This window comes from Alosa pseudoharengus, unplaced genomic scaffold, assembly GCF_046254945.1.
Source record: "Alosa pseudoharengus isolate Yale_2024_CS ecotype anadromous, Long Island Sound unplaced genomic scaffold, YU_APseudo_1.1 YU_APseudo_1.1_scf_10, whole genome shotgun sequence".
In the NCBI taxonomy this organism is placed as follows: Eukaryota; Metazoa; Chordata; class Actinopteri; order Clupeiformes; family Clupeidae; genus Alosa; species Alosa pseudoharengus.
Genome location: NW_027468565.1, coordinates 8,571,498 through 8,595,219, shown reverse-complemented (window position 1 = coordinate 8,595,219; position 23,722 = coordinate 8,571,498). Strand labels below are relative to the sequence as shown.

Genomic DNA, 23,722 nt, shown 5'->3' with positions numbered 1-23,722 from the left:
TATTACACTCCCATCACCACTCTACCTGCTGACTCTCCTTGTCATTTCCTGTTCAGTTTGTCATGGAGAGAAGATACTGGTGGCCCCAATGGAGGGAAGCCACTGGGTGAACATCGACATTCTAATAAGGGTGCTACATGACCGTGGACACTCCATCACTGTTTTACGATCTTCCAAGAGCTGGTATATCAAAAAGGACTCTCCCTACTACAACTCTATCACGGTGCCTGTTGAGAAAGGCTTCAATGAGGAATATGTCAGACCAATAATTTCTAAATTATTGGAAAAAAAGAGGGAGAGTAGTTCATTGTTCAATTTCATTCAAGTACAGGCAATAATGTCCACTTCCGTATACAAAACCCATGACATCTCCTGTCACATGGCATCTTCCATATTTGAGGACAGAGCCTTGATACAGGGTTTGAATAAGAGTCAGTTTGACCTGGTTCTCACTGACCCTGCTGTCAGTGAAGGCATCCTGTTGGCTCACTACCTTAAATTGCCCTTAGTCTACCATGTGCGGTGGGTTACCAGCTCCGATGGACACCTTGCTATTGCACCTTCACCGGTATCATACATACCTATCATATATTCAGGCCTTTCTGATAAAATGACCTTCTTACAAAGGGTGAAAAATATGTGTTTTTACCTCTTTTATCAGTTTGAGTTGACCTTCCTAATTCAATCCCAATACCAGGCAGTCTGTGATAAGTATTTTGAACCAAAAGTCAGATTTCATGAACTTGTGCAAGAAGCTGATATTTGGCTGATGCGAGTCGATTTTTTGCTTGAGTTCCCACGCCCCACTATGCCCAACATAGTATATGTGGGTGGGTTACAGTGTAAACCAGCAAAGCCCCTCCCTCAAGACCTGGAGGACTTTGTGCAGAGCTCTGGAGAGCATGGAGTCATCATCATGTCCTTGGGGACATTGGTTGGTGAGCTTCCAAGTGATTTGACAGAGGAAATAGCAGCAGCTTTTGCTGAGTTGCCTCAGAAAGTCATTTGGAGGCATTTTGGGAAAATACCATCTACCCTGGGTAACAACACCCTCCTAGTAAAGTGGATACCCCAAAATGACCTACTTGGTCATCCTAACACCAGAGCCTTTATAGCCCATGGGGGAACAAACGGACTTCAAGAGGCCATGTATCATGGCGTTCCGGTTATTGGGATTCCTATTTTTTTTGACCAGCATGACAATATGGTGCGACTGACGGAGAGAGGATCAGCAAAGCTTCTCATCCTGAACACAATTAACAGAGATACCTTCCTCCAGGCTTTGCAAGAGGTGCTCCATGAGCCATCCTACAAGGAAAACATGCAGAGGCTCTCCAGGATCCACCATGACCAGCCGATGAAGCCTATGGACCAAGCCCTCTTCTGGATTGAGTTTGTCATGAGACACAAAGGTGCTGCTCATCTGCGCACAGAGTCCTACAAGATGCCCTGGTACTCCTACCACTCGGTGGATGTGGTGGTGTTTTTGGTTTCTTTGTTTTCCTGTGCACTGCTGATGCTGTTTGCCTCTTGCAAATACCTTTTAGGGTTATGCTATAAACAAAAAATAAAATGACAATACACAATATGGTTGTACTTCTAGATTCTGACCTATAGTCTTTTTCATTTTGATGATTTTATATCGGGATTTATCTGTGGCTGATTTTTAGTGAAAAGTTAATGATGTTAATGTTAGATTTCACATGCTTAAAGTAACAATAGTAATTACTTGGTTGGAGCAATAGGATAAATACCCCATCCTGTGGTGGAGTCTTTTTCTTGGATTGGGCAATGACCATGTTTCTGGAGAGATGACTATTCTGTTATAATACATCTTCAAAATATTCTTTGAAAACAAGCATCCACATTTGGTCGGAAATGTGAACGGATATCAAGATGTTAATTTTCTAATACAAGTGTATGCCTATTGCATTCAAATCTTAGGTCTAATTGAACATGTTATGTATTTCTTAAATGTTCTATTTTAAGTACTTTAGAGTAGATCTGTAAATTATTTTTGACTATTTTAAAGTGATTGTCATTTTATACTTATTGTGATATACAATGACTTGCTATTATGAATGTAAAGCACTTTGAATGGTCTCTTTGTATGAAATCTGAAATACACTTGCCTTCTCTGTCACAAGGTTGTGAATCAAACAGGAAGGGTGTACTGCAAATCTTGGCTAGCAATTATGTGCCAAACGCCAAGCTTTGCAGTGACACAAATGTGCTTAACAGTCTGGTATGGTCTGATATTAAACAAGTTTTGGGTCTGTTGAAAGAAATCATTTTAAGCGGATTTCTATCACCCAGATTCCACCTTTTCTGTAGAATGACCCAGTTGTACATAGAATAATGGTCCGTTCATGCCACCTGGGAATATCAGGGGCCGCACCCGTGATTATACAAGCCAGTTTAGCTTTCTTTTAGGCCCAGATGAACCCTTTTCTATTTACTTCCAAAGATGCACAAGAAGAGATAGTCGTGGCCCCTTCGGGACGTTACACCTGGCCGACCCATTGTGAGTGACTGTGGCTCAGAGTCTTACCACCTGGCCCAGTACATAGACCATTTTCTTAATCCCATTTCCCAACGACATGTGAGTTACATCAAAGACACATGATTTTGTTTCTAAAGTGAGAGGCCAAAGTGTTCCTTCCAGTACTCTCCTGTTTTCTATTGATATTAACTCCCTGTATACGAATATCAATACAGAACTGGGCCTTAAGGCGGTTCGAGAGGCTTTTAACAAGTACCCAGACCCAGCTCGACCAGATGTTGCGTTGTTGGAGTTGTTACATCTTGGTTTAACTCGCAATGACTGAGTTCAATGGTCAGTGGTACCTACAAATCCAGGCCACGGCCATTGGTAAAACCTTCGCTCCTACTTACGCTAACATATATATGGCGGCCTGGGAGGAATATGCCTTCTTAAAGTGTAATAAATTGCCGTATGTACCTTCGCTTAATTCTTGGATGACATTTTTGGGCTCTGGGATCACAGCGTGGAGGCTTTTGAGGAGTTTGCACATCTGCTGAATACACATCTCCCTACTATTTCCATCACTAAGAATATACTGTACAAACAAATAGCTTAGAATTAGACACTGAGGTCTTTGTTGTTGATGGGCGGGGGGTGGGAACAAGGGAACTGGCCACCCGAGTGTACATTGTACATTGGAGAGACTAAACATTCTACACGGGTCAGATGTAAACAACAACACCTTTATTGCATTAGGTGACAGAAGGACAAGCTTTTGTATAATCATTTTCAGACACATCCAGTGGAACAGCTTCATCATTGATCGTTGGGCTTCAATCAGACCGGAGGTGGAGTCTTAGAGACAGACAAAGTGAAAGACATTGGATTCTGAAACTTAACACTCTTCAACCATGGGGTCTAAACGAAAGGTGGTCATAACATCTGTTTAACATCTTAATACTGTACATTTTTGAATTTTTAGGTTTTTACAACTGCTGGAATTGTTTCAATAAAAATTATGGTCTGTTGGTTGGGCTCCTGGTTTCTGTCCTGTTCTTGTGTCCTTTTTAGAGGGTTTTTTGTAGCTCCTTTGGCAGGGTAGCTGGTCTTGAGATGTAGGGATTTTGTGCTTATAATTTGTTATTTCTTTGTTTAATAATTCATAGAGCTTTTTTATCCTAATATATTAACACTTGCTGCAAAGAATCTGGACAGGTTTGTGATGTTGGTCAATGGAGGAGTAGTGGAGTTGCTTGATCCCCTCATAAGTTTAAATATATTTTCTGTTCCATTGTTGTCAGTGAAGCCAGTATTTCAAAATGGCATGTTTCCTTAATCTCGGGCAACATATTATGATTTATTACAATAAATGTCTTGCATAATAGCTCCTTGCATATGCCTTTAAGCGGTGGTCATATAATTTACCTCTGTGTACATCTAGTTTAAAGTCAGCTGCCCTATGGTTTATTCAATGTTAAACAGCAACTCTCTCCAAGAGACTTACTTACCCTCAACAGTTGTGATAATAAATTGTAAAGACACTAACTACAAACTGACTCGCTCTTTCTTTGGTTTTAATCAGCTGCTAAATGATACAACTTCATTAGTGTTAACATATCCTGAGTTTATCTTGATTTAATGGATCTGCAGTGCTTTCTGTTGTAATGGTCTTATTGCACTGGACCACGTTCTGAGTTATTTGCTGTTGGGCATGACCGCTAATAGAATTTGAATTCCAATTTAACAATTCTGCTTAACTCATATTTTAAATTACGAAACTAGACACTCTAACACACCTTATATGTGATTTTGGGAACTCTGTGATGAATGGAAATGAAATATATGACGATCGAAAACTCATGAAAACGCAAGATCTGGACATTTGATCTGGACATTTTATCTGGACGTTTGATCTTAATTCGGCTTTTGATGGTTGCCGCTTTGTTTCGAATCAGTCACTGATTAGCCTATCAGTGACATGCACGCCAGGTCAAAATCAGGTCATTTATTTTCGTGGGTTTATCACTAGGTGGCAGGTCTCATTAGATCTCTTCCCAGAAACTTTACAGGCAACACTTCTCAGGTGCTGAAGGGAGAAGAAAAAGATATTGCAGCAGGTGCGTTTTCACCAGACAACGAGTCCACCTTTCTACGAAGACAAGATGATTGACCACGACAGGTCAAAAACATTACAAGGGCCGTGCTGAGGAGGGAGTTACATCTCCACCACGAGCCGGGCCTAGCGGAGTGGGTGGTAGGCCGAGTCGCGCTTGCAAGAGGGCACATGCCCTTGCCAGAGTGCCGAATATGCCTGTGATAGTGACTCATAAAAGACGCAATATCTCCATTTCTAGAAAAAAAAACAGGGATTTTGATGAAAACTAGCCACTGTTTAGCTTTGGATTTCTCAGGAACAGAGGCGTGTAGAAATACACCCACTGAGAGCTTAAAGTCTCACCTTTCAAACGAGCCATTGTATGTGTTCATAGCTATAACACAGAATATGATGTGGCTGTAAATCATCAACAATGGTCTAGATTGCTGGCACTCTAGGACAAAGCTTCCGAAAACAGCTTGGCATTGAATGAGTTAACAGTCCTAATTTGAAGGCAGGCAAGTGTTCAGCCCTGACGACTCGACGAAGGTTCATTTCGGGCTAACTCGTTTGCATTGCCTTTGGAGAGCAGTGAAGTTTTAGGGGAAGAGAAGCAGAGAGGGGGCTTATCTTGCTACTCCCTCTGGGACTAGCAAAAGTAGCCCTTCTGTCTGGCTTGGCCTGTTTTCCATTGTTTTATTTTGTTTGGGATTTTTTTTTTCTTTCACCCCTTGCGCTGACTTGGATTAGGATGTAAGATAGCCATTGTTCTCTTGACAGGTGAAGTAGTAGGGCTGTATTGCAGGTAATACTCTAAGAACCTTTGACTTTAACCTTGAAGACAATGCATAATGAGTCCTACCGAGGGATTTTGATGGTGTACAGCTGTAGTTTTGCCACTGGCCATTGTATACTAATTCACAAACATAAAAGCCATTTTTATATAATCTCCACACAGTGTACCGCATTAAGTCTCACCATAAAATGTACCATCCATAATTTCTAGCCTGTATAATGTATATTAGCTGTATAGCACTGGGTGCATGTATCTTAGCAAGTAAAAAGGAAGTGAAAAGTAAAGGGAAGAAGCAAAAATGTCCAGAAAACACAAATGACGAAACATTAGCTTTTGCCATCAGGCAAAGAGGGAGAGGGACCTAATAGAGTTCTTAATTAGTTGAGCTTGTGGGAAGGCAAAGTGGCTTATCAGGGCACTAACAAGTACATGACCACTGGGTCCATGAAAAGCCCTTTGAAATATCATTTTCAAACACTTGATATCACACGCTCACAAAATGGAGCTGTTGCTCAATAGGAGGTCGAATTAAACTGAATGTGGATGGCATGGGACATGAACAAATGATATGCCTTAAAAACTGCTTATTATGAATTTGATGAGAACTGTTGGAGGGGATTTTCAGTCACCCACTCTGTTTAAGAATATCGCTGTTATTGAGGTCTGAATGTAGAGATAATTATGAAAAGCTTCAGATCTGTGTAGGACAAAAGGATGAGACAGGAATAGAGGTGGTCAGCTAGTCCTGTCCAACATAAAACAAGTCTGATGTTCCATTGAAAAACATATGAATTTTGTTCATATATAGCTATATTGTAGTTTTCTACATTATATTGCCAATTTGAATAATAAATAACAGTTTAATCAGACAGTTTGGTGAGTGTTTCATATGCCTACGTACGACCAATGACTGTTTCGAGGTCTGTTTTTTTTTATTCAGTGGACAGGGATGCAGGGATTGCCCTAGACATTACTCTTCTCATGTTTGTTGTCAAGGGCTATACACTGGCCTTCACATGAGCAGGAGGCCTCCATAACCATACAGGAAATCATCCTGTGTATCCAGGTTAAGAGGCATGCTCAGGAAAGGGAATATAGCCCATAGCTAGCTGTGTGAGTATGACAGATGCAGCACACTGATGATGATGGAGGAGAAAAAGACAAAAAGGTTACAAGAAGCCTCTGAAGGGACCTCACCAAGAGGGACCAACAGGCGTTGAACTCACAGTCTAAAAAGTACATAGAATAAACCAAAAAAAGAGGTCATGGATGACTATGGGATTGTTGGAAGGGGCTTGTTTTGTTGTTTGCATTTTCAGAAATCGTTGCATTCACTGCAAAATGACTGTGCAATTTTATATTATCTGGTCTGCAGAAATCAGTGATAGTGTCAGTGTCCTTATTTTACATAATGCTGAGCAAAACCTTTAACGTCATTGCCCTTTTGCTTTTCTTTTTTGCCGGATAACAAGTATAAACTACAATTGGGATCCACCTACACCTACAGAGACTACTACAATCAACTACTAAACACCACCTTAACCAAACTCAACCCCTAAACCTAACATTGACCATACATTTCAGTTAACCAAGTGTCATCTGATAATTTGTTATTAATTTGACTGTAGTCTAAAGGGGACTATCCATGTAAAGGTTGACCCAATTTACAATAAAACAAAATGCTTAAGTAATGCTAATACATGATCCATGATGATGGTTTAATGAATGAAATAATAGTTAATAATAATAGAAATCTTGTTGCTCATCATGAACTTCTGGGGAAACAAATTGTGTAAAAATCTAGGCCTACACCCTGTTCCTGACAGAAGGACATCTGAAACCTTTCTTTCTCTGCCTCCAACTTTGTTACAGAAGTCCCATCCACCATGTGTTAAACCTTACTGGAAATTTACTCTGCAAACAAGACACAAGCAAGAGTGAAACGTAAATAAACCAATTTACACTCCCCCCACCTCAGCTGGGCAATGTTCCTATTATTGTGGTTCTGGCATGTTCCCATTGATATTGAGCAGCAATTTCTTTTCTGAAGAACTTTAATCATCAGGCAAATTGTCATGATCATCCAAATTAGAATACTGGTTATGTGGTTGCCCAGCAACATTGCTCAACAAGTTGTCCCATGTATCATCACCTTTAATGATGTAACATTGTGTTTATCCATGTGTTTGTCTATGTGTACAGTTCACATATGCACTTAAAATAGAAGTGAAGCGTAAAAACATGCTTTCCTCTGCTTCTAACAGCTGTAATATGCATGTAAAATGCTGCTGGTGTGAATTGGTACACTTATTCCAATGGAATTACATTGTTAAACAATACACGGATGTCAGATGGGCAACTAAAAAAAAGTCTAGGGTAAATTCACAGTTATGCATTAGTATCAAACATGCCTAGTGTAACATTGCTTTATCACCTCAGCCTCATGTGACCCACCAACACAGATTCACCCATCATCTGATAAGTATGCTCAGTTTTCACTATTGTATATGGTAATGGAGTGTATCAAGCCAGTTAGGAAATGGCAAAATACTAACTTACAGTTTAAACTAGATGTACCGCAGAGCGGTACAAAATATGACCGCCGCCCAGTCCAGCACATTTTTTCCACAAAAAGAAATCACGCTGAAAGGCCTATATGATTCTAACTGTCTCACTAAATTGCATTATCCACACTCAATTCTCACTGGTATCTGCTAGACAACAAGTACCAAAACATTATTAGTTCATAGATTTCACATGTAAAATTCATTTTATACAACCCCACCTCCATCTTGCCTGTTCATAATTCTGAGAAATTCTTGATTGTTTGTGTTATGTTTACGTTATGTGTGTGTGTGTGTGTGTGTGTGTGTGTGTGTGTGTGTGTGTGTGTGCGTGCTTGTGTGTGTGCCTGTGCATGCAAGCGTACATATGTCTACTGTGTGAGTATGTGTCATACGTATGATTACTGTGAATGTATGTGTGTGTGTGTGTGTATCTGTTTGTGCACATGTGTGCACATGAAATGGAGGCAAACATACGGAAAAAAATGGTCAATCTAGGCCCTATAGTATATTCACAGAGAACTGTGTCTGCCCTACCCTCCTTTTGGGGGGGTCCAGTCCAGCGGGGGGGCTACAGATCAAAATGAAAAATGACGGTTCCATGCTATCCATGTGGGGGTACATGCCCACCAAGTTTTGTGTACCCCGGTCTTTCAGTGTCCCTGGAATCCTTGTTGTTGTACGTCACTAAATGTACATATAAATTATTTTATTGTAAGGCCCCCCATGAACGAAAGTACACAAAACTTGGCATGCATTCGGGGGGTGCATCACTGATCCTACACTTTTAATTTCGTGCAGTTCTGACCTTGTCAGCCAGAGATATTGTGATGAAAACACCTAATTTTTTGCTTTTTAATTTTTAACTAGGTGGCGCTATACATGAAATAAGTGGTAATGGGATGGGTTGACATGCCCCCTTAAGACCAACATACATAAAAAAGGTGGACCTCCTAGGCCCTACGGTTCTCGAGATATTCACAGAAAACTGTCTCCGGCCACCTACAGGCCAGTTGGTGTATAGTAACATAAATTAATTTATTGTGTGGCCCCCCATGAACGGAATTCCACGAAACTTGGCGTGCATTCAGAGGGTGTCATAATGATCCTACACTTCCAATTTCGTGCAGTTTTGACTATGTTAGGTCACAGATACCTGCGATTACAACACCTCATGTTTACTTTTTTGTGTTTAACTAGGTGGCGCTATACATGAAATGAGTGGTTATGGAATGGGTTGACATGGCCTCTTGAGATCAACATACAAAAAAAAAATGGTCCTCCTAAACCCTACGGTTTTCGAGATATTCACAGAAAACTGTGTCTGCCCTACCCTCCTTTCGGGGGGTCCAGTCCAGCGGGGGGGCTACAGATCAAAACGAAAAACGATGGTTCCATGCTATCCATGTGGGGTTACATGCCCACCAAGTTTCGTGTACCCCGGTCTTTCAGTGTCCTGGGAATCATTGACAGAAATTTGGGCATGCGAAAAAGAAAAAAAAAACTGCGCGGTGGTCATAACTAGATGTACCGCAGAGCGGTACAAAATATGACCGCCGCCCAGTCCAGCAAATTTTTTCCACAAAAAGAAATTACGCTGAAAGGCCTATATGATTCTAACTGTCTCACTAAATTGCATTATCCACACTCAATTCTCACTGGTATCTGCTAGACAACAAGTACCAAAACATGATTAGTTCATATATTTCACATGTAAAATTCATTTTATACAACCCCACCTCCATCTTGCCTGTTCATAATTCTGAGAAATTCTTGATTGTTTGTGTTATGTTTATGTTATGTGTGTGGGTGTGTGTGAGTGTGTGTGTGTGTGTGTGTGTGTGTGTGTGTGTGCGTGCTTGTGTGTGTGCCTGCGTATGTGCCTGTGCATGCAAGCGTACATATGTCTACTGTGTGAGTATGTGTCATACGTATGATTACTGTGAATGTATGTGTGTGTGTGTGTGTGTATCTGTTTTTGCACATGTGTGCACATGAAATGGGTTAACATGACCCCTGGAGGCAAACATACGGAAAGAAATGGTCATCCTATGCCCTACAGTTCTCAAGATATTCACAGAGAACTGTGTCTGCCCTATCCTCTTTTCGGGGGGTCCAGTCCAGCGGGGGGGCTACAGATCAAAACGAAAAATTACGGTTCCATGCTATCCATGTGGGGGTACATGCCCACCAAGTTTTGTGTACCCCGGTCTTTCAGTGTCCCCGGAATCCTTGTTGGTGTACGTCACTAAATGTACACATAAATTATTTTATTGTAAGGCCCCCCATGAACGAAAGTACACAAAACTTGGCATGCATTCGGAGGGTGTCATAATGATCCTACACTTTCAATTTCGTGCAGTTTTGACCTTGTCAGCCAGAGATATTGTGATGAAAACACCTAATTTTTTGCTTTTTAATTTTTAACTAGGTGGCGCTATACATGAAATAAGTGGTAATGGGATGGTTTGACATGCCCCCTTAAGACCAACATACATAGAAAAGGTGGACCTCCTAGGTCCTACGGTTCTCGAGATATTCACAGAAAACTGTCTCCGGCCACCTACAGGCCAGTTGGTGTATAGTGACATAAATTAATTTATTGTGTGGCCCCCCATGAACGGAATTCCACAAAACTTGGCGTGCATACAGAGGGTGTCATAATGATCCTACACTTCCAATTTCGTGCAGTTTTGACTATGTTAGGTCACAGATACCTTCAATTACAACACCTCATTTTTACTTTTTTGTGTTTAACTAGGTGGCGCTATACATGAAATGAGTGGTTATGGAATGGGTTGACATGGCCCCTTGAGATCAACATACAAAAAAAAATGGTCCTCCTAAACCCTACGGTTTTCGAGATATTCACAGAAAACTGTGTCTGCCCTACCCTCCTTTCGGGGGTCCAGTCCAGCGGGGGGGCTACAGATCAAAACGAAAAACGATGGTTCCATGCTATCCATGTGGGGTTACATGCCCACCAAGTTTCGTGTACCCCGGTCTTTCAGTGTCCCGGGAATCATTGACGGAAATTTGGGCATGCGGAAAAAAAAAGAAAAAAAATTACATGCCCACCAAGTTTCGTGTACCCCGGTCTTTCAGTGTCCCGGGAATCATTGACGGAAATTTGGGCATGCGAAAAAGAAAAAAAAAAAAAAAAAAAAAATCTGACTAAACCTATATGACCGCCGCTTCGCTGCGCGGCGGTCATAATAATGAACAAGGACAAGGACGCTGTGCGGTAGAAAAATGAATCTTCAGACTAGACAACTGGTCTGCCCAAACCATAAACTTCACTGTAATAAGGCAACTGTTTTTTTGTTGTTTGTGGTTATTTGCTCATAACATTCTAGCGCACACTAACACTAAGTAAATTGCCTAGCACAGAACACTGCTCTTCCATTAGAATGGATTACAATCCGTAGCTAAACAGATGGAGAGTACTTTAAAGTGGACGGACTCACAATCTAAACTAGATGTACCGCGTAGCGCTACAAAATATGACCGCCGCTCAGTCCTGCACATCCATTCCGCGAAAATAAATCATATTAATGAATTTGTCTCCATCTTCTACTCCATCCCCCACTCTTGAAACTTTTGTGTATGCTTGTTTGGAATGTGTGTTTGCACACATTCCGCACACAAAGTAGCCTACTGGCGCTGCAAAGGTGAATAGATTTGTTTCTGGGCCAAAAAATCTGTAGCATTGTTATAAAACCTTTAAAATCTCTAAACAATCACAAGTAGGGCAGTTCATCACAGTCCATCCATTGCAACTGGACTGATGAAAGGTACACCTGTAGGCTACATTGTATTTGGGAAAAGCAGAAGGTAGCAGCATAATGTATTTATTTATTTATTATTAAACAAAACAATCCCTGTCAGTTCCATGCAGTTTTCAACAGCTATCAAGAAGAGAGGTCATGTCATGGATTTTTGTGAATGTTTCTTCTTCTACATATGCATAAGTTTAGTCATCTAGTTCAAATGATATTCAGCTTTATTGTCAATGCACAAATTAAATACCAGTAGTCTAAAACAAAATGCCGTTTTACCCAGTGGTGCAAATAACTGACATGTCCAAAAGGGCCTTCATTAAAAATGCGTTGCGAGACTGTTCATACACATTTTAACGGGCAAAGTTGAAGAGCTACTGTCCGTTACTGTTTGTGCAAATAATATGCTGATTCATGTTCCCTTGCATTTTGCAACCATGAGGTCCATGGTTAAGCTCAATCTTTTGACACAATCTTTTGATTTTCACCCAGCCTAGTCCATGGTAGGCGCCCGATAGAAATATTGTTTAATTTTGCGATTGAGATATCCACGCACTGGCGCCCCCCCTGCGGCGTGTCCGCCCCCCGGTTTTAGAGCTATTCTAAAGGCAAAAATGCATAGAGGGAGTTATGACAAAACCGTGACTGTTAACAAACTATAAGCTATATAAGGTAGGCCCTATGCTAGGCCTTAGGCCTGTCAAACTCGATTCCTTTTAAGGATCCGGGTTATTCTGAGTCACTCACTAAACTGATCCAGGTTGAACGAGTCACTTGAGTCACTTGAGTCAGTATTGCTAAATCGCAAAGAAATTCAGTCCTACGTTCAAGCAGTGCAGTGGGGTGCTTCATTTTGTTAAGTGACTTCTCATGTTGGATGTGGATCCTCCATGATTTGAAACCAGGTTTTTGCAGTACTTGCATTTAGCCTAAGAGTTTTGCTCTCCTGGTCAAAGTGCATCCACACATTGTTCATCTTTTTGGTGCTCATGTTCAGAAACTTTGATCTTATTGATAGAGAGGGTAGCCTATATTATAATAATTAATTATTTGTTGTTGTTTTGTTAACAATAGAAAATGTGCCTAGGTCTAATGCTACTCTGCTACAATGTTTATTACCACTACTATATACTAATAGTAGGCCATAGGAATCTATTCTAATAGGTATTATATGCAGCTAATACTAGGCAACTAATATTATTAGCCTATTAATCATAGCTATATATATATATATATATACAGTATATATATATATATATATATATATATATATATATATATATATATATATATATATATATATCATGTTAGGTAGCCTAATATAATATCATATAATATAATATAAAATAGCCTAATATAGCATCAAAACCTCCACCCACTCACGGGAAAGAAAGCAGTTTGAGCCAGACTGTTTATTTATTGTCTTAACCTAGCCTAAGCAATTGACTTTCAATGTAGACATAGAAACAGGAACGTAGAATTCCATATTTAGGGGAGCCTATATATAAAAAATCATTGTTCAATTATGTTGTTTTTTATAAAATATAAGACATTTTATATGCGTTTTTTACTATTTTGCCTCTGTCCCTAGGCCAGACTTTGGGTCTTCGACCTTATCTCACTTAAAATCTAATACTGATATAATTTTAAATTCAAACAGAAAGTATGCATTATAACCCAATTCATTCAAATCTACTATTTGTTTTTATATTTCTTTTAGATTTGGCATATTTTAAACATGTTAAACACTTGTCCCTTGGGTTCACCGTCATTTCCACACCTCTGCATAAAATGCAATCCCAGGCTCAGTATTCTAGATTTGTATACTAAGTAACCATAGCAACTGACACTCCAGAGGGATCCACATGGCTGAATGAAAGAATGATCCCAGCAGAGGTTAATACATAGGAGATATATCAAGGTAAATATGAGAAATACCGCGAGTATGTTTATTGTACGTCATTTCTGAACCGCTCCTAATTCATTCCGATGGGAAAAATTCTGGATTTTTACAATTTCATTAGGTGTAATTTGAGATTATTTAATGCTAACTCTAAAACTAACACTAACAGGCTAGTCAAACATGAGATATTAGAGGGAAAGTGGGAAAATGTCATTTCCACGACCGTCTTTTCCACATCTGTCTCCATGGTAGTGATAGGTAGACAGGTTGGCTTGTTTTTGTTCGGTTGTGGAAATGACCATTGCTTTTGCCATTGTCTGGAAAAATGTCAAAAAATACATATTATTCCATAAAAATCAGCACAGCCAACTTCAGGTCAGGTATCTAGGCATACTGGGGAAACAAATTATGCCAGTAATATTTTAATTAAAAATGTTTCATTTTCTGAAAATTTTCAGGTCCAAAAAGTACCATAGTTGGAGAATCACCCAACTGTGATTGGTCAACTCGCTCTGTGTGTTGAGCCGGCTGCTTCAAGCAACCAGTGGGTAGTAGCATCATACTAGTTCGCTAACATAAGCTTTGCAAATAAACTCAGACATATTTTGGTTACAATTACGGGGTTATCTGATTGTAAACTGTCGTACGTAAAGGCAACTGCATTGTGTCGACGCAGAAGCATAAATTCTGTTCACCAGCACATCAGTGAGGGTGTTTACATCGTATGCATCCACGCACAAATGTATGGGCGTGATAGCTGTCGCTTTCAAAATAAAAACAACGATATTGATTTGCATGCTTTATCTCTATGCTAGGCTCTTGACTATTGTTCTTTCACGGACCTTACGCGGGCCGGTCAGGGAAAGCCCACGGGCCGGATGTGGCCCGCGGGCCGTATGTTGCCCATGTATGTACTAGAGACTCGCGACTCATGGGTTAATTTAAAGACACGGGTGAAAGATCCGAGTGAGTCACGACTCGAACACCTTTACTAGGCTTATTACACAACACAAATTGTCACTAGGCTATGCTGGCGACCCAAATAAAATCTCCTTTGGAACCAATGGCTTACACCTTACAGTATCAAGCTGCCACCTCTTGGCGAAAAGTTAATAGTTTTCATATCAGTAGTAATACATTTAACGTAGCTGTTAATCACGGAAAGGGCGAATGAAGTGGACACTTCTAAATGGAACCCAACCCACTGTACAGTAGCTCAAGGTCTGTGGCTAAAGCAGCCATAATGAAAGCGTTATCATTGTTTGGATACTTCACACACACGTGTTTTTTAATCGCATAGACTACAACTACCAAGCTGGAATCAAAGCACATCGACTCCCCTCTCACACCTTAAACACGCACTTCGAACAAAAAGCGCCTCAGTCTCACGGAATAGCCATAGGCAAAACTGTATCTGACCGGTGTAACGTTGGTACTAAATCATCATAGACAGGTTATCTTTCAGGTAGCCTACCTGAAACCAGATATCCAACAGAGTGAATATGAGATTGTGCAGTCTTACAGTACTGTAGATGGCTGTGGTTAGTGATGTGATGCTGTTAATGGGGAGTTTTACATAGTTAGCGCAAACCCTATTACTTATTATTTATTCAGCGTACCTATAAGGCTTTTTTTCCTTATCAAAAGTGAGGGGGACGACGGCTGTCTCTTCAGCACTGCGGGGGACACATCCCCCACGTCCCCCGTGCCTCCTGCGCCCCTGGCCTGGGCTATTGGCTCAATTGATAGTTTTTGATCCCGATCCGAGGTGCTGCTGTTTCGCGGGTTCGAGTCCGGGCGTGTGCAGGGCTGAATCGCGCAGGTTCAACACAACGCAGGTTACATTGGTGCCGTGACCCTGATCGGGAGTGAGGTTTAGGGGGGTGAGTGTAACGGATGCCAGCTAGCTTAGTGGAACGTTGGTAAACCACACTCCCTGACGCCTCAAGAGTGCTGCTGGCATGCGAGCTAGTAGCCTGGGCTATTGGCTCAATTGTTAGCGCGCTCGCCTCCTGATCCAAGGTGCTGCTGTTTCGCGGGTTCGAGTCCGGGCGTGTGCAGGGCTGAATCGCGCAGGTTCAACACAACGCAGGTTACACTGGCGACACAAATAAAATCTCTTTTGGAAACCAATGGCTTACGTCTTACAGCAGTGGTTCTTAACTGGTCTGGCTTTGGGACCCACAATTTCCCATGTTCATGAAGTCACGACCCATATATATTTTATAGCGTTCAAGACAACAGATTTGGTGAGCTACATGCTAAGAAAGGCGAAGTGCCTGTAGGCCTATTTGTTTGGAACTTGTTTGGCATTATATTTGTGAAGTCTCCAACTCCTGATGTCACCTTAAAGTACTTGACAGGTCTTTCTTTGACAGGTGTACTTTATTATGAAGCATTTTCACTCATGTTCCAGCAATTGTGAACATCGCACACTGTGGATTCTGCACCATTTCGTCTCAATTTAAGTCTATTTGAAATGGGCGATTTCTTCTTTTTTTTTAACCACAAGCTCCGCAACCCACCCAGAATGGTTCCGCGACCCACTTTTGGGTCCCGACCCACCAGTTAAGAACCACTGTCTTACAGTATCAAGCGGACTTAAGCTGCCACATTGTGGCGAAAAGTTGTAATTCATGCAGCTCCGTGGATCACGGAAAGCGCGAATGAAGTAGCCACTTCTAAATGGGACCCACTGCACAGTAGCTGAAGGTATAGTTGGCATAGTTGATTTGTTGACCGTTTGCAGAATTATGGCATATCTCGTAGGCAGAGAAAAGCTGTTGCTCTCAAACGCTGTCCACTTCATCAACAGTCAGTGTACTGATGAAGGAATAGATTAAATAAACAGATATGGAAGGTTTGCGTGATCTTATGCTCCCTTTAAAGAGTATGTTTAGTATTTTCAAAATACAGAAATACAGTATTTTATTTTGATATTTTGATAATGGTGTGGTTACTGTATTTTGTAAGTTATTTTGATACACTTAAAATATTTTGATGTATTTTTGCCCATCCCTGCATACAGCTATGCTACTTTGAATTTGAGAGAGGGAGAGAGAGAGAGACAGAGAGCAGGCAGGATTAAGACTGCATGCCTAATGATTGCCTAAGATACCCCACCACCTCCTGGCCCACACTACATCTCTCCCACCACTCCCCCTGCACTGGGGTGTGTGTGAGTGGGGGGGGGGCTACAATTCTCTCGCCATGCCCATCATATGCCTTGGTACCCCAACAAAACAGCAGGGGTGCGTACACAAACACAACTGATCCTCCTGTACAAGAGTGCTTCCTCTCGCCAGGGGAACATAGTGCCGATACTAGCCTTCCCACGGTGCCTCCCAAACCTCCTGCTCGGAGCAATCCTGACTTTTCTGCTCTTGTCTTGACAAAACCCATGTGTGTGTGGTAAAAAAAGGTGAAATCTCGGGCACCTGACAATAGGCCATGGGAACCATATGGTGCCATCAGATGTCTGCGGATCTGAGACCAACCCCCACCCCTAGTGTCCCTGCCATGAGTTCCCTTTCATTTCTCAGCTAGAAGTGAACCACTCAGTCTGCGCTCAGTGTCAAAGCCTGGTTTCAATACAAGACATAGTGCTGAAAAGAATGCATTGAATGCAATGTGGTTTTAGACATTAAGACGCAGGACAACTTTCAAAGGAACAGAGAGATTGAATGGAGTTAGAGTCAAATAAGTTGCAATTATTTTTGTTTTGTTTTGCAAATGTATTGTTTTGCACTTGCATCAGTCTCTTTCACTCACTCTCTTTCATTCTCCCAATCTTCCTTTTCTTCAGTGCTCATTGTAACGTTGCTCCAGCCAATAAAAACCTTTATCGAAGTGGCCTTCGCTTGAGCAGACAGGCGTCCAGTCTCTGCTCTGCTGAGGAACACTCTCTCCAGACAGTTGTAAATTCCAATAAAAGGCTCGGGCCAAAGCGAGCGCGACTGAGGCCCTCCCCTGTTTGCTGAGAGGGCCAGCTCCATTCTCCAGGCCAGCTCCATTCTCCAGTGCCTAATGGCCTAGCCCTTCTCACTCTCTCTCTTTCTCTCTCTCTCTTTCTCTCTCTTTCTCTCTATCTCTGCTGGGTAAATGTTTACCCTACCATGAGAAAATACAGGGATTGGCCACAAACACGGATGCACCGAACCGGCTTCAGAGGAAAGATAATGAGAGGCCATTACCCAGAGTTCCCTGCACCAGGGTTGGCTGAGCGGACATCGAGAGAGAGGCATTATGGGTGGAGACCCCAACGCAGTCGGCTGTGATGATTTTCCGCTCCTCTGTGGAGAGGTTCACAAGTCGACGAAGGGGGTGGGGGGGTTGGGCTAGGGGTAGGGGTAGAGGATGGGGGTTCCAACATCAGGCTCTTTCGAAAAAACCCGTCCGCTAAAATATTTGAACAGCCTATTCAAACACCTCGTGGATGGGGAGCAGAGGCCGACAGCCAGGGAGCAGTTGCTGAGAATGGGTGATGAACACATGGCATAGACTCTGAGGCAGTCTGTAGCCACTGTGCTGCCAGGGTGGCTTTGATATACCCGGCGACTTATTGATAATTTATTGTATCATCTGTTTTCCCTCCCGAGCGTACGCCAAGAAAAGTGGACCGGCACTTCTTATCAGGAGCCAGTGGTACAATTCACTCCGTCATGGGACAGGACAGAACAAAAGCAGACCAGATATTTGCATCCACAGATGGGAGTTTGAATCACTTCTGTCTCCCTCGCTTGTGGCTGCTGCTTCCCACAGATCGCACAAGGGCCTGAGCTGAGTGCGTATACTCTCCTTTCTCCCCCTCAGCCATTATTTTGATTAGCTTGATCCTCCGAGCAAGTCCTCGCCTCGCCTAGACCGACCGACATCTCATTGCTATGTTAATGATTCAGCACGCAGTTTTATATGAGCCCTGGTTCTCTCTCTTTGAGGGAGTCCTGGTCATGTTGCAGCGATGCAGCAGTAGAAGTTCCTCATCATTTCAACTCTCCCTCAACTCAGCCGTTAAAATGGAGTTAATCATAGGCGCGCACATACACACGCACACACCGTCTCTCTCCACCAACACCGCTGTAGAACAGGGTCCTTTAATGACTTCATCTCCGACTGGATCACAGAGTTTTCACAATCATCACAAGTCTGCCCATCTAGAGAATGGAGTAGTGTCTGGTGCCGGGTACGCGCGGCCATATACGAGAACATGCTTTTATCTCAATAATTCAACGGCTCGGAGGCATGCTGAATAATTGAACTGAAGTTGGAGGCTTTTCAGTGCTGTAGAGCTTTGCATGTGGCTGAAGGATCCTTGGGACTGGATGCCTTGCTTGTAACAGAAGGAGTGCGACAGAGAGAGAGAGAGAGAGAGATGTGGGGAAACATAGTGCTAAGCTGTGTTTCTGTTTTCACTGCTGGCTCATTGATCAATTATTCAGCGCGGCCCTCTGACTGTGACCTGTGCTCTGAGGGGAAAGCCTCCATCTTCCTGGTTTTAAGAGGACAGCCCAACAGTTGCACAGCCCTCCCTCCAAACACACACACATAAACAAGTGCCACCCCTCACCCCACCCCCATATCAGTGAACTGTATTTTATGCCACTTTAGAGCATGGCCTTGTCTCACAGTGAGCCACTCTCACACAGCCCGCCACACCCACTCGCAATTCATAATTTCCTTTTTTTTTTAATCTCCAGAATGGTGAAGGCTGTCAGCACAAAAATGATAGTAGGCGTCTTTCAAGTGATGAGATATCGGGATAAAAAGGGGTGGCCAATGTGGAGAAATGAAGTATCAAATGAAGAGCTGATATCACTCTGTAGGAGCCAGCTACTGTATGCAGAAGTCTTCCTCCTCCTCTCCTTCCTCTCCCTCCTTGTCTAAGGGGCTGTTGCTCTGCTCACCCCAAGGTTCTGCTTCATCACATGGGCAGGCCGAACGCCGAGCCAGCTCCTCTTTTCATCAAAGGCAGCACAACGGGCAAAGAGAGAAAGAGAGAGAGAGAGAGAGAGAGAGAGAGAGAAAGAGAGAGAGAGGAAAAAGATGATGAGAAAGAAAAAAATGCTCGCTGACTCTGATCTCTGCTTGTTAAGGCGCAGTGAGTGCCTAATTAACACAAAGGAAAATAGCGAGCTAAAATGAGGGAAGTTCTCTGTACCTGGAGAGCAAAGGAATTCAGGAGGAAGAGAAGAGGGGAGAGAGAGAGAAAGAGAAGGGGGGGGGGGGTTATGCAGAGTAGACGAGAGGAAAGTTTAAAAGGCATGCAGATGTGCTAAGGGTGGATTTAGCCTGGGCACTCTCTCCAAATACATTGGCCCACAGAGGCCATTGATTGTTATTCCTCTGATCTTGGGTTGCATCAAAGCTCATAAAAGGGGCATACTTCAGACAAAGTAAGTACTGTACCAATAAAGGCATCAAAAAGAGAGAGAGAGAGTTGCAAGGCGAAATTCTACAGCAACTTTTCTTTTTAAACCCAAGCGCAGGGAAAAATCAGGACCATCTATCTGTTTACATCTCATGCCCGTGTTACTTCCAACTAACACACTTTTAATGACCGCACTACTGGTGTACCGTTGATCATGAACTGTGGAAGAGAATGAACTGTGAGTCATCCAAGGCTCTGACCAGTGCTCACGTCTATTCAGGAGATCAGTGAAGCCAGAGGAGGAAAACTGAGACAATTTGTTATGCTCAAACCATCCCTGAGGGATTAGTCCAACTCCAATTGTGCCTCAAACTGCGCTGCCCGAAAACTTGACTGGGGAGGAGGGGTGGTAGGGGGGAGTGGTGGCGGGGTGGGGGTGAACTGCCACCCCCGCATCTGAATATCCCGACACTCAACCATTTAGAGGTCAAGCCGAGCCTTTTGTCTTGGTGTGATTTATGGCGTGTTTCCTTACCTCCAGCTTTCGGAGGGAACGCGTGTCACACGGTGCTGCCTGGTTACCATCTGATGGCCTTTGATGGATGGATGTGATGCCATGCTCAGCGCCCTGACACTGGGCTGGAGGTGCTGCTGATGGAGGCGTTTAATCTTCATCCGCACCACCTCGCGCCTCTCTCCCACTCTCCCCAAGGTTTGTGTTGTTTTCCTGTATTGATTAAAATCGGGTAGCCTTCTCTTTTCCGCGTGCCGGTCCACGGGGGAGGATAAGGGAAAAAGTCTTTCATGAGGAGGAGACTCGCTGGGATAATTCGGGAAGGATACACTTGCCAATTCCCATTGTTTCGAGACGCTTCGCTGTCGACTTGTTTGGCTGATGCCAGAGCCAAGGACTCGAGTTCTGCTTTTAATTAAGTGGGTCTGAGGAAACCTGCGAATGCCGCTGATGGGAGATGATAGCACTAATCTCCACCACAAATTAGCAACCCAGGACTGGGAAAAGCCGATAAAAATCACACGTTCTTTAACATAACACACGGCTCCATTAAACGGCATTGGAGTTCAACGACTCACTTCCGCACGAAAATGAGTCCCCGAACAACAATGCAGGCTCAATGGCCCAATCCGTGGAGATGGAGTTATTTACTTCTTAGCTTTCCCCTCACTATCTCCAGCAGAGAAAAAAAACCTAACAACAACAGCAACAACAACAAACAAACAAGCCGTGCACTGTAACATATCCTCATAGAGACGGTGGATGTGGCTATGTTCTACAAAGGTAAGGAGGCAACAACCACTTAATTTGTGATTAGGGCTTTATTCTAAGGTGTGTTTATCCTCAGAGGAATTCATTATATCCAGAGGCGGCTTGATTTTTTTTCTCCCTCCTCTCCCCTCCTCTCCTCTTCTCGCCCCTCGTCTGAGGCTCATTCCTCCTGTGTGGTGATTTAATGCAATTCTCCTGGTGATAAAGAACTGAAGTGCATGACCACAAATACGCTGAATAAATTATCTTCTCCTTTTCCCCCTCCTCCCTTCCTCCCGCATTCTGCTTCATCCCAGTAAGGTTATTCTATCATGTAAATTACTATGTGCTTACACATATTTTTCAGCTGCCTTCTCTCTCTCTCTCTCTCTTTATGACTAGCGCTAAATTATATCCAGGGGAAAATCTAGATATGTGAACAGTTATGTTTGAAACTGAGAACATTGTTCATAGTATAAAGAATGACCAGGGCCTAAGGCATTGAATTTATCGTACAGTAAATTAATTTCAAAATATAATCCATAGCCAATTCTTTTGCAAGAGATCTGTCGTAATAATGTATTAGGAAATGCATGCAATGTGACTGAAATACCATAAATTCTATTATTTTTATTATAGGCCTTTTTCTCAATGTTGCTTAAGTCTTTCATATAGAAAATGTTCCTGGTGTTTCAACACCAATTTTAACCAAGGATAATACAGGTAATGATATTAGTTGTTTCTTTGTGTGAATCCCCTATTCTAACTGGAGAGCGGTGAGTTGGAGTGTGGCGCACCTGAGCGTGTGCTTTCCCTGTGTCTGCAGTCTGCGGCCTCTCCATCATGCAGCAGCTCCGCTGGAGGATTGGTTTTTAAAGAGCCGCCTGGAGCCGCGCGGCGCCATCTGTGGCGGTGGAGGGGAGACAACTGTTGCTTATTAAATTAGCCAACTCCATCATTCTGATGCATCAGCAGCCGAGGAGCCCGAGCTCGCCGTGACCTTTCCCTCTGTCACTTCCAACACCCCCTCCCCTCTCTCTCTCTCTATTCCTTGCTCTTGCTCTCTCTCTCTCTCTCTCTCTCTCTCTCTCTCTCTCTCTCTCTTTACCTCCACTAATATAGATGCAAACTCAACTAGGTCAAGCACCAGGTATTAAATCTTTCTCTCTGGCCCAGCGTGGTGTGGCACGGTGCAGGGTGAGGCAAGGCGACACGGTGGCATTCGCCCAGACAGACAGACAGCCCCACCCCTCAGCCCTGGCACTGTCGGCTCTGTGCGCTGATGGGCGGAGGATGGCGGTGGGGTGGGGGTGGGGGGAGGCGACACGAGGCGATCAGGTGATCAGGCTCAAGGCGGTGGCCGTGCCGTCGTCATGGCGCCCACGGCCCGCAGGCCAAGGACAGCCTGGCTCCTGCCGAAGGGGTTGTGCCACCCGCGAGGAGGCCAGTTGGCTGCTGGTGGCACCTTGTGCCTCCACAAACTGCTGCCACGAGAGTCCAGGCTGAAGGTGTATCAGGAGGCCTTGGAGAAAATGGCCAGATCAAATTGGATTCAGTTTCAATTTAGTTCTATTTGCACAGGGCTTCCACAATGGACTTGGACAGAGAGGTGACTCACAGAATGAGATCAGTAAGTGGTTACATGTGGTATAAATAAAATGAATTTATAAGATGATATTTCTTCTTTCAAGTTAGATTAGAGAGTGTCACACTAATGGATGGGTAAGTCAGTGACTTTGAATGTGTTGGTTATTGCAGTTATTGATTAGATTTAATGGGTACATGTGCCTTTACGTGTACATATGTGCGTGTGTGTGTGTGTGTTTTCTGTATGAATATGTGTGTGTGTGAGAGAGAGAGAGAGAGAGTGCAAGTGAATGTGTTCCGAGCAAATCGATACTGCAAGGTCAAAGATGAAGTGATGTGCTTGATTCATAGACTGGCGTGTGATAAACTGTAGTTTCCACGTTAATATAATATACGAGAAATCCCAACTCCACACATATCCAAATAAAACCATAAAACGATACACCCTGCCTCCCTATGAATCACAGACCCTGCTTCCCCTGGTCTAGGCTGGGCGTCTGCTTGTACAATATTTACAGTCGAGTGCAGTGGCGGTGACATGATCGAAAAGGACATGTGCTGAGACAGTTTTTTTTATGCATCGCTTTTAAGATCTGTCTTTTTCACAGCACTGACGGAATGTTCCATGCGTAGCATCCATGGGGGTGCGGCGGTGGAATATTCTGTGATCCGGGCCTGTTTCACCCTTGACATCCCTGCTCCACGACCTTAGCGTTAGCATGCCTTGCTCAGCCCAGTGCACACCTGCGACCCATACATTCTTTTCCTTTGAGCTCTCCCGCTTACGTAAGTTCCATAACAAGCCCCTGGGTGCTATGAGGTAATGCTCGCTGAAAGCAGAGCGTCCTTACTTAAGTCGTGGCCTTTGCTGCTGCCGTCCCT

At 43.1% G+C, this 23,722-nt stretch overlaps 1 protein-coding gene across 1 annotated transcript; it reads left to right on the top strand.

The window, feature by feature from the left end:
* The first annotated feature begins 379 nt into the window (after nt 1-379).
* LOC143109878 (UDP-glucuronosyltransferase 2B13-like) lies at nt 380-22,194 on the top strand. The gene is made up of 3 exons (XM_076272684.1): nt 380-628; nt 713-1,521; nt 22,080-22,194. The coding sequence occupies exons 1-3, from the start codon at nt 380-382 to the stop codon at nt 22,192-22,194; spliced, it is 1,173 nt and encodes a 390-aa protein (XP_076128799.1).
* The last annotated feature ends 1,528 nt before the right edge of the window (nt 22,195-23,722 follow it).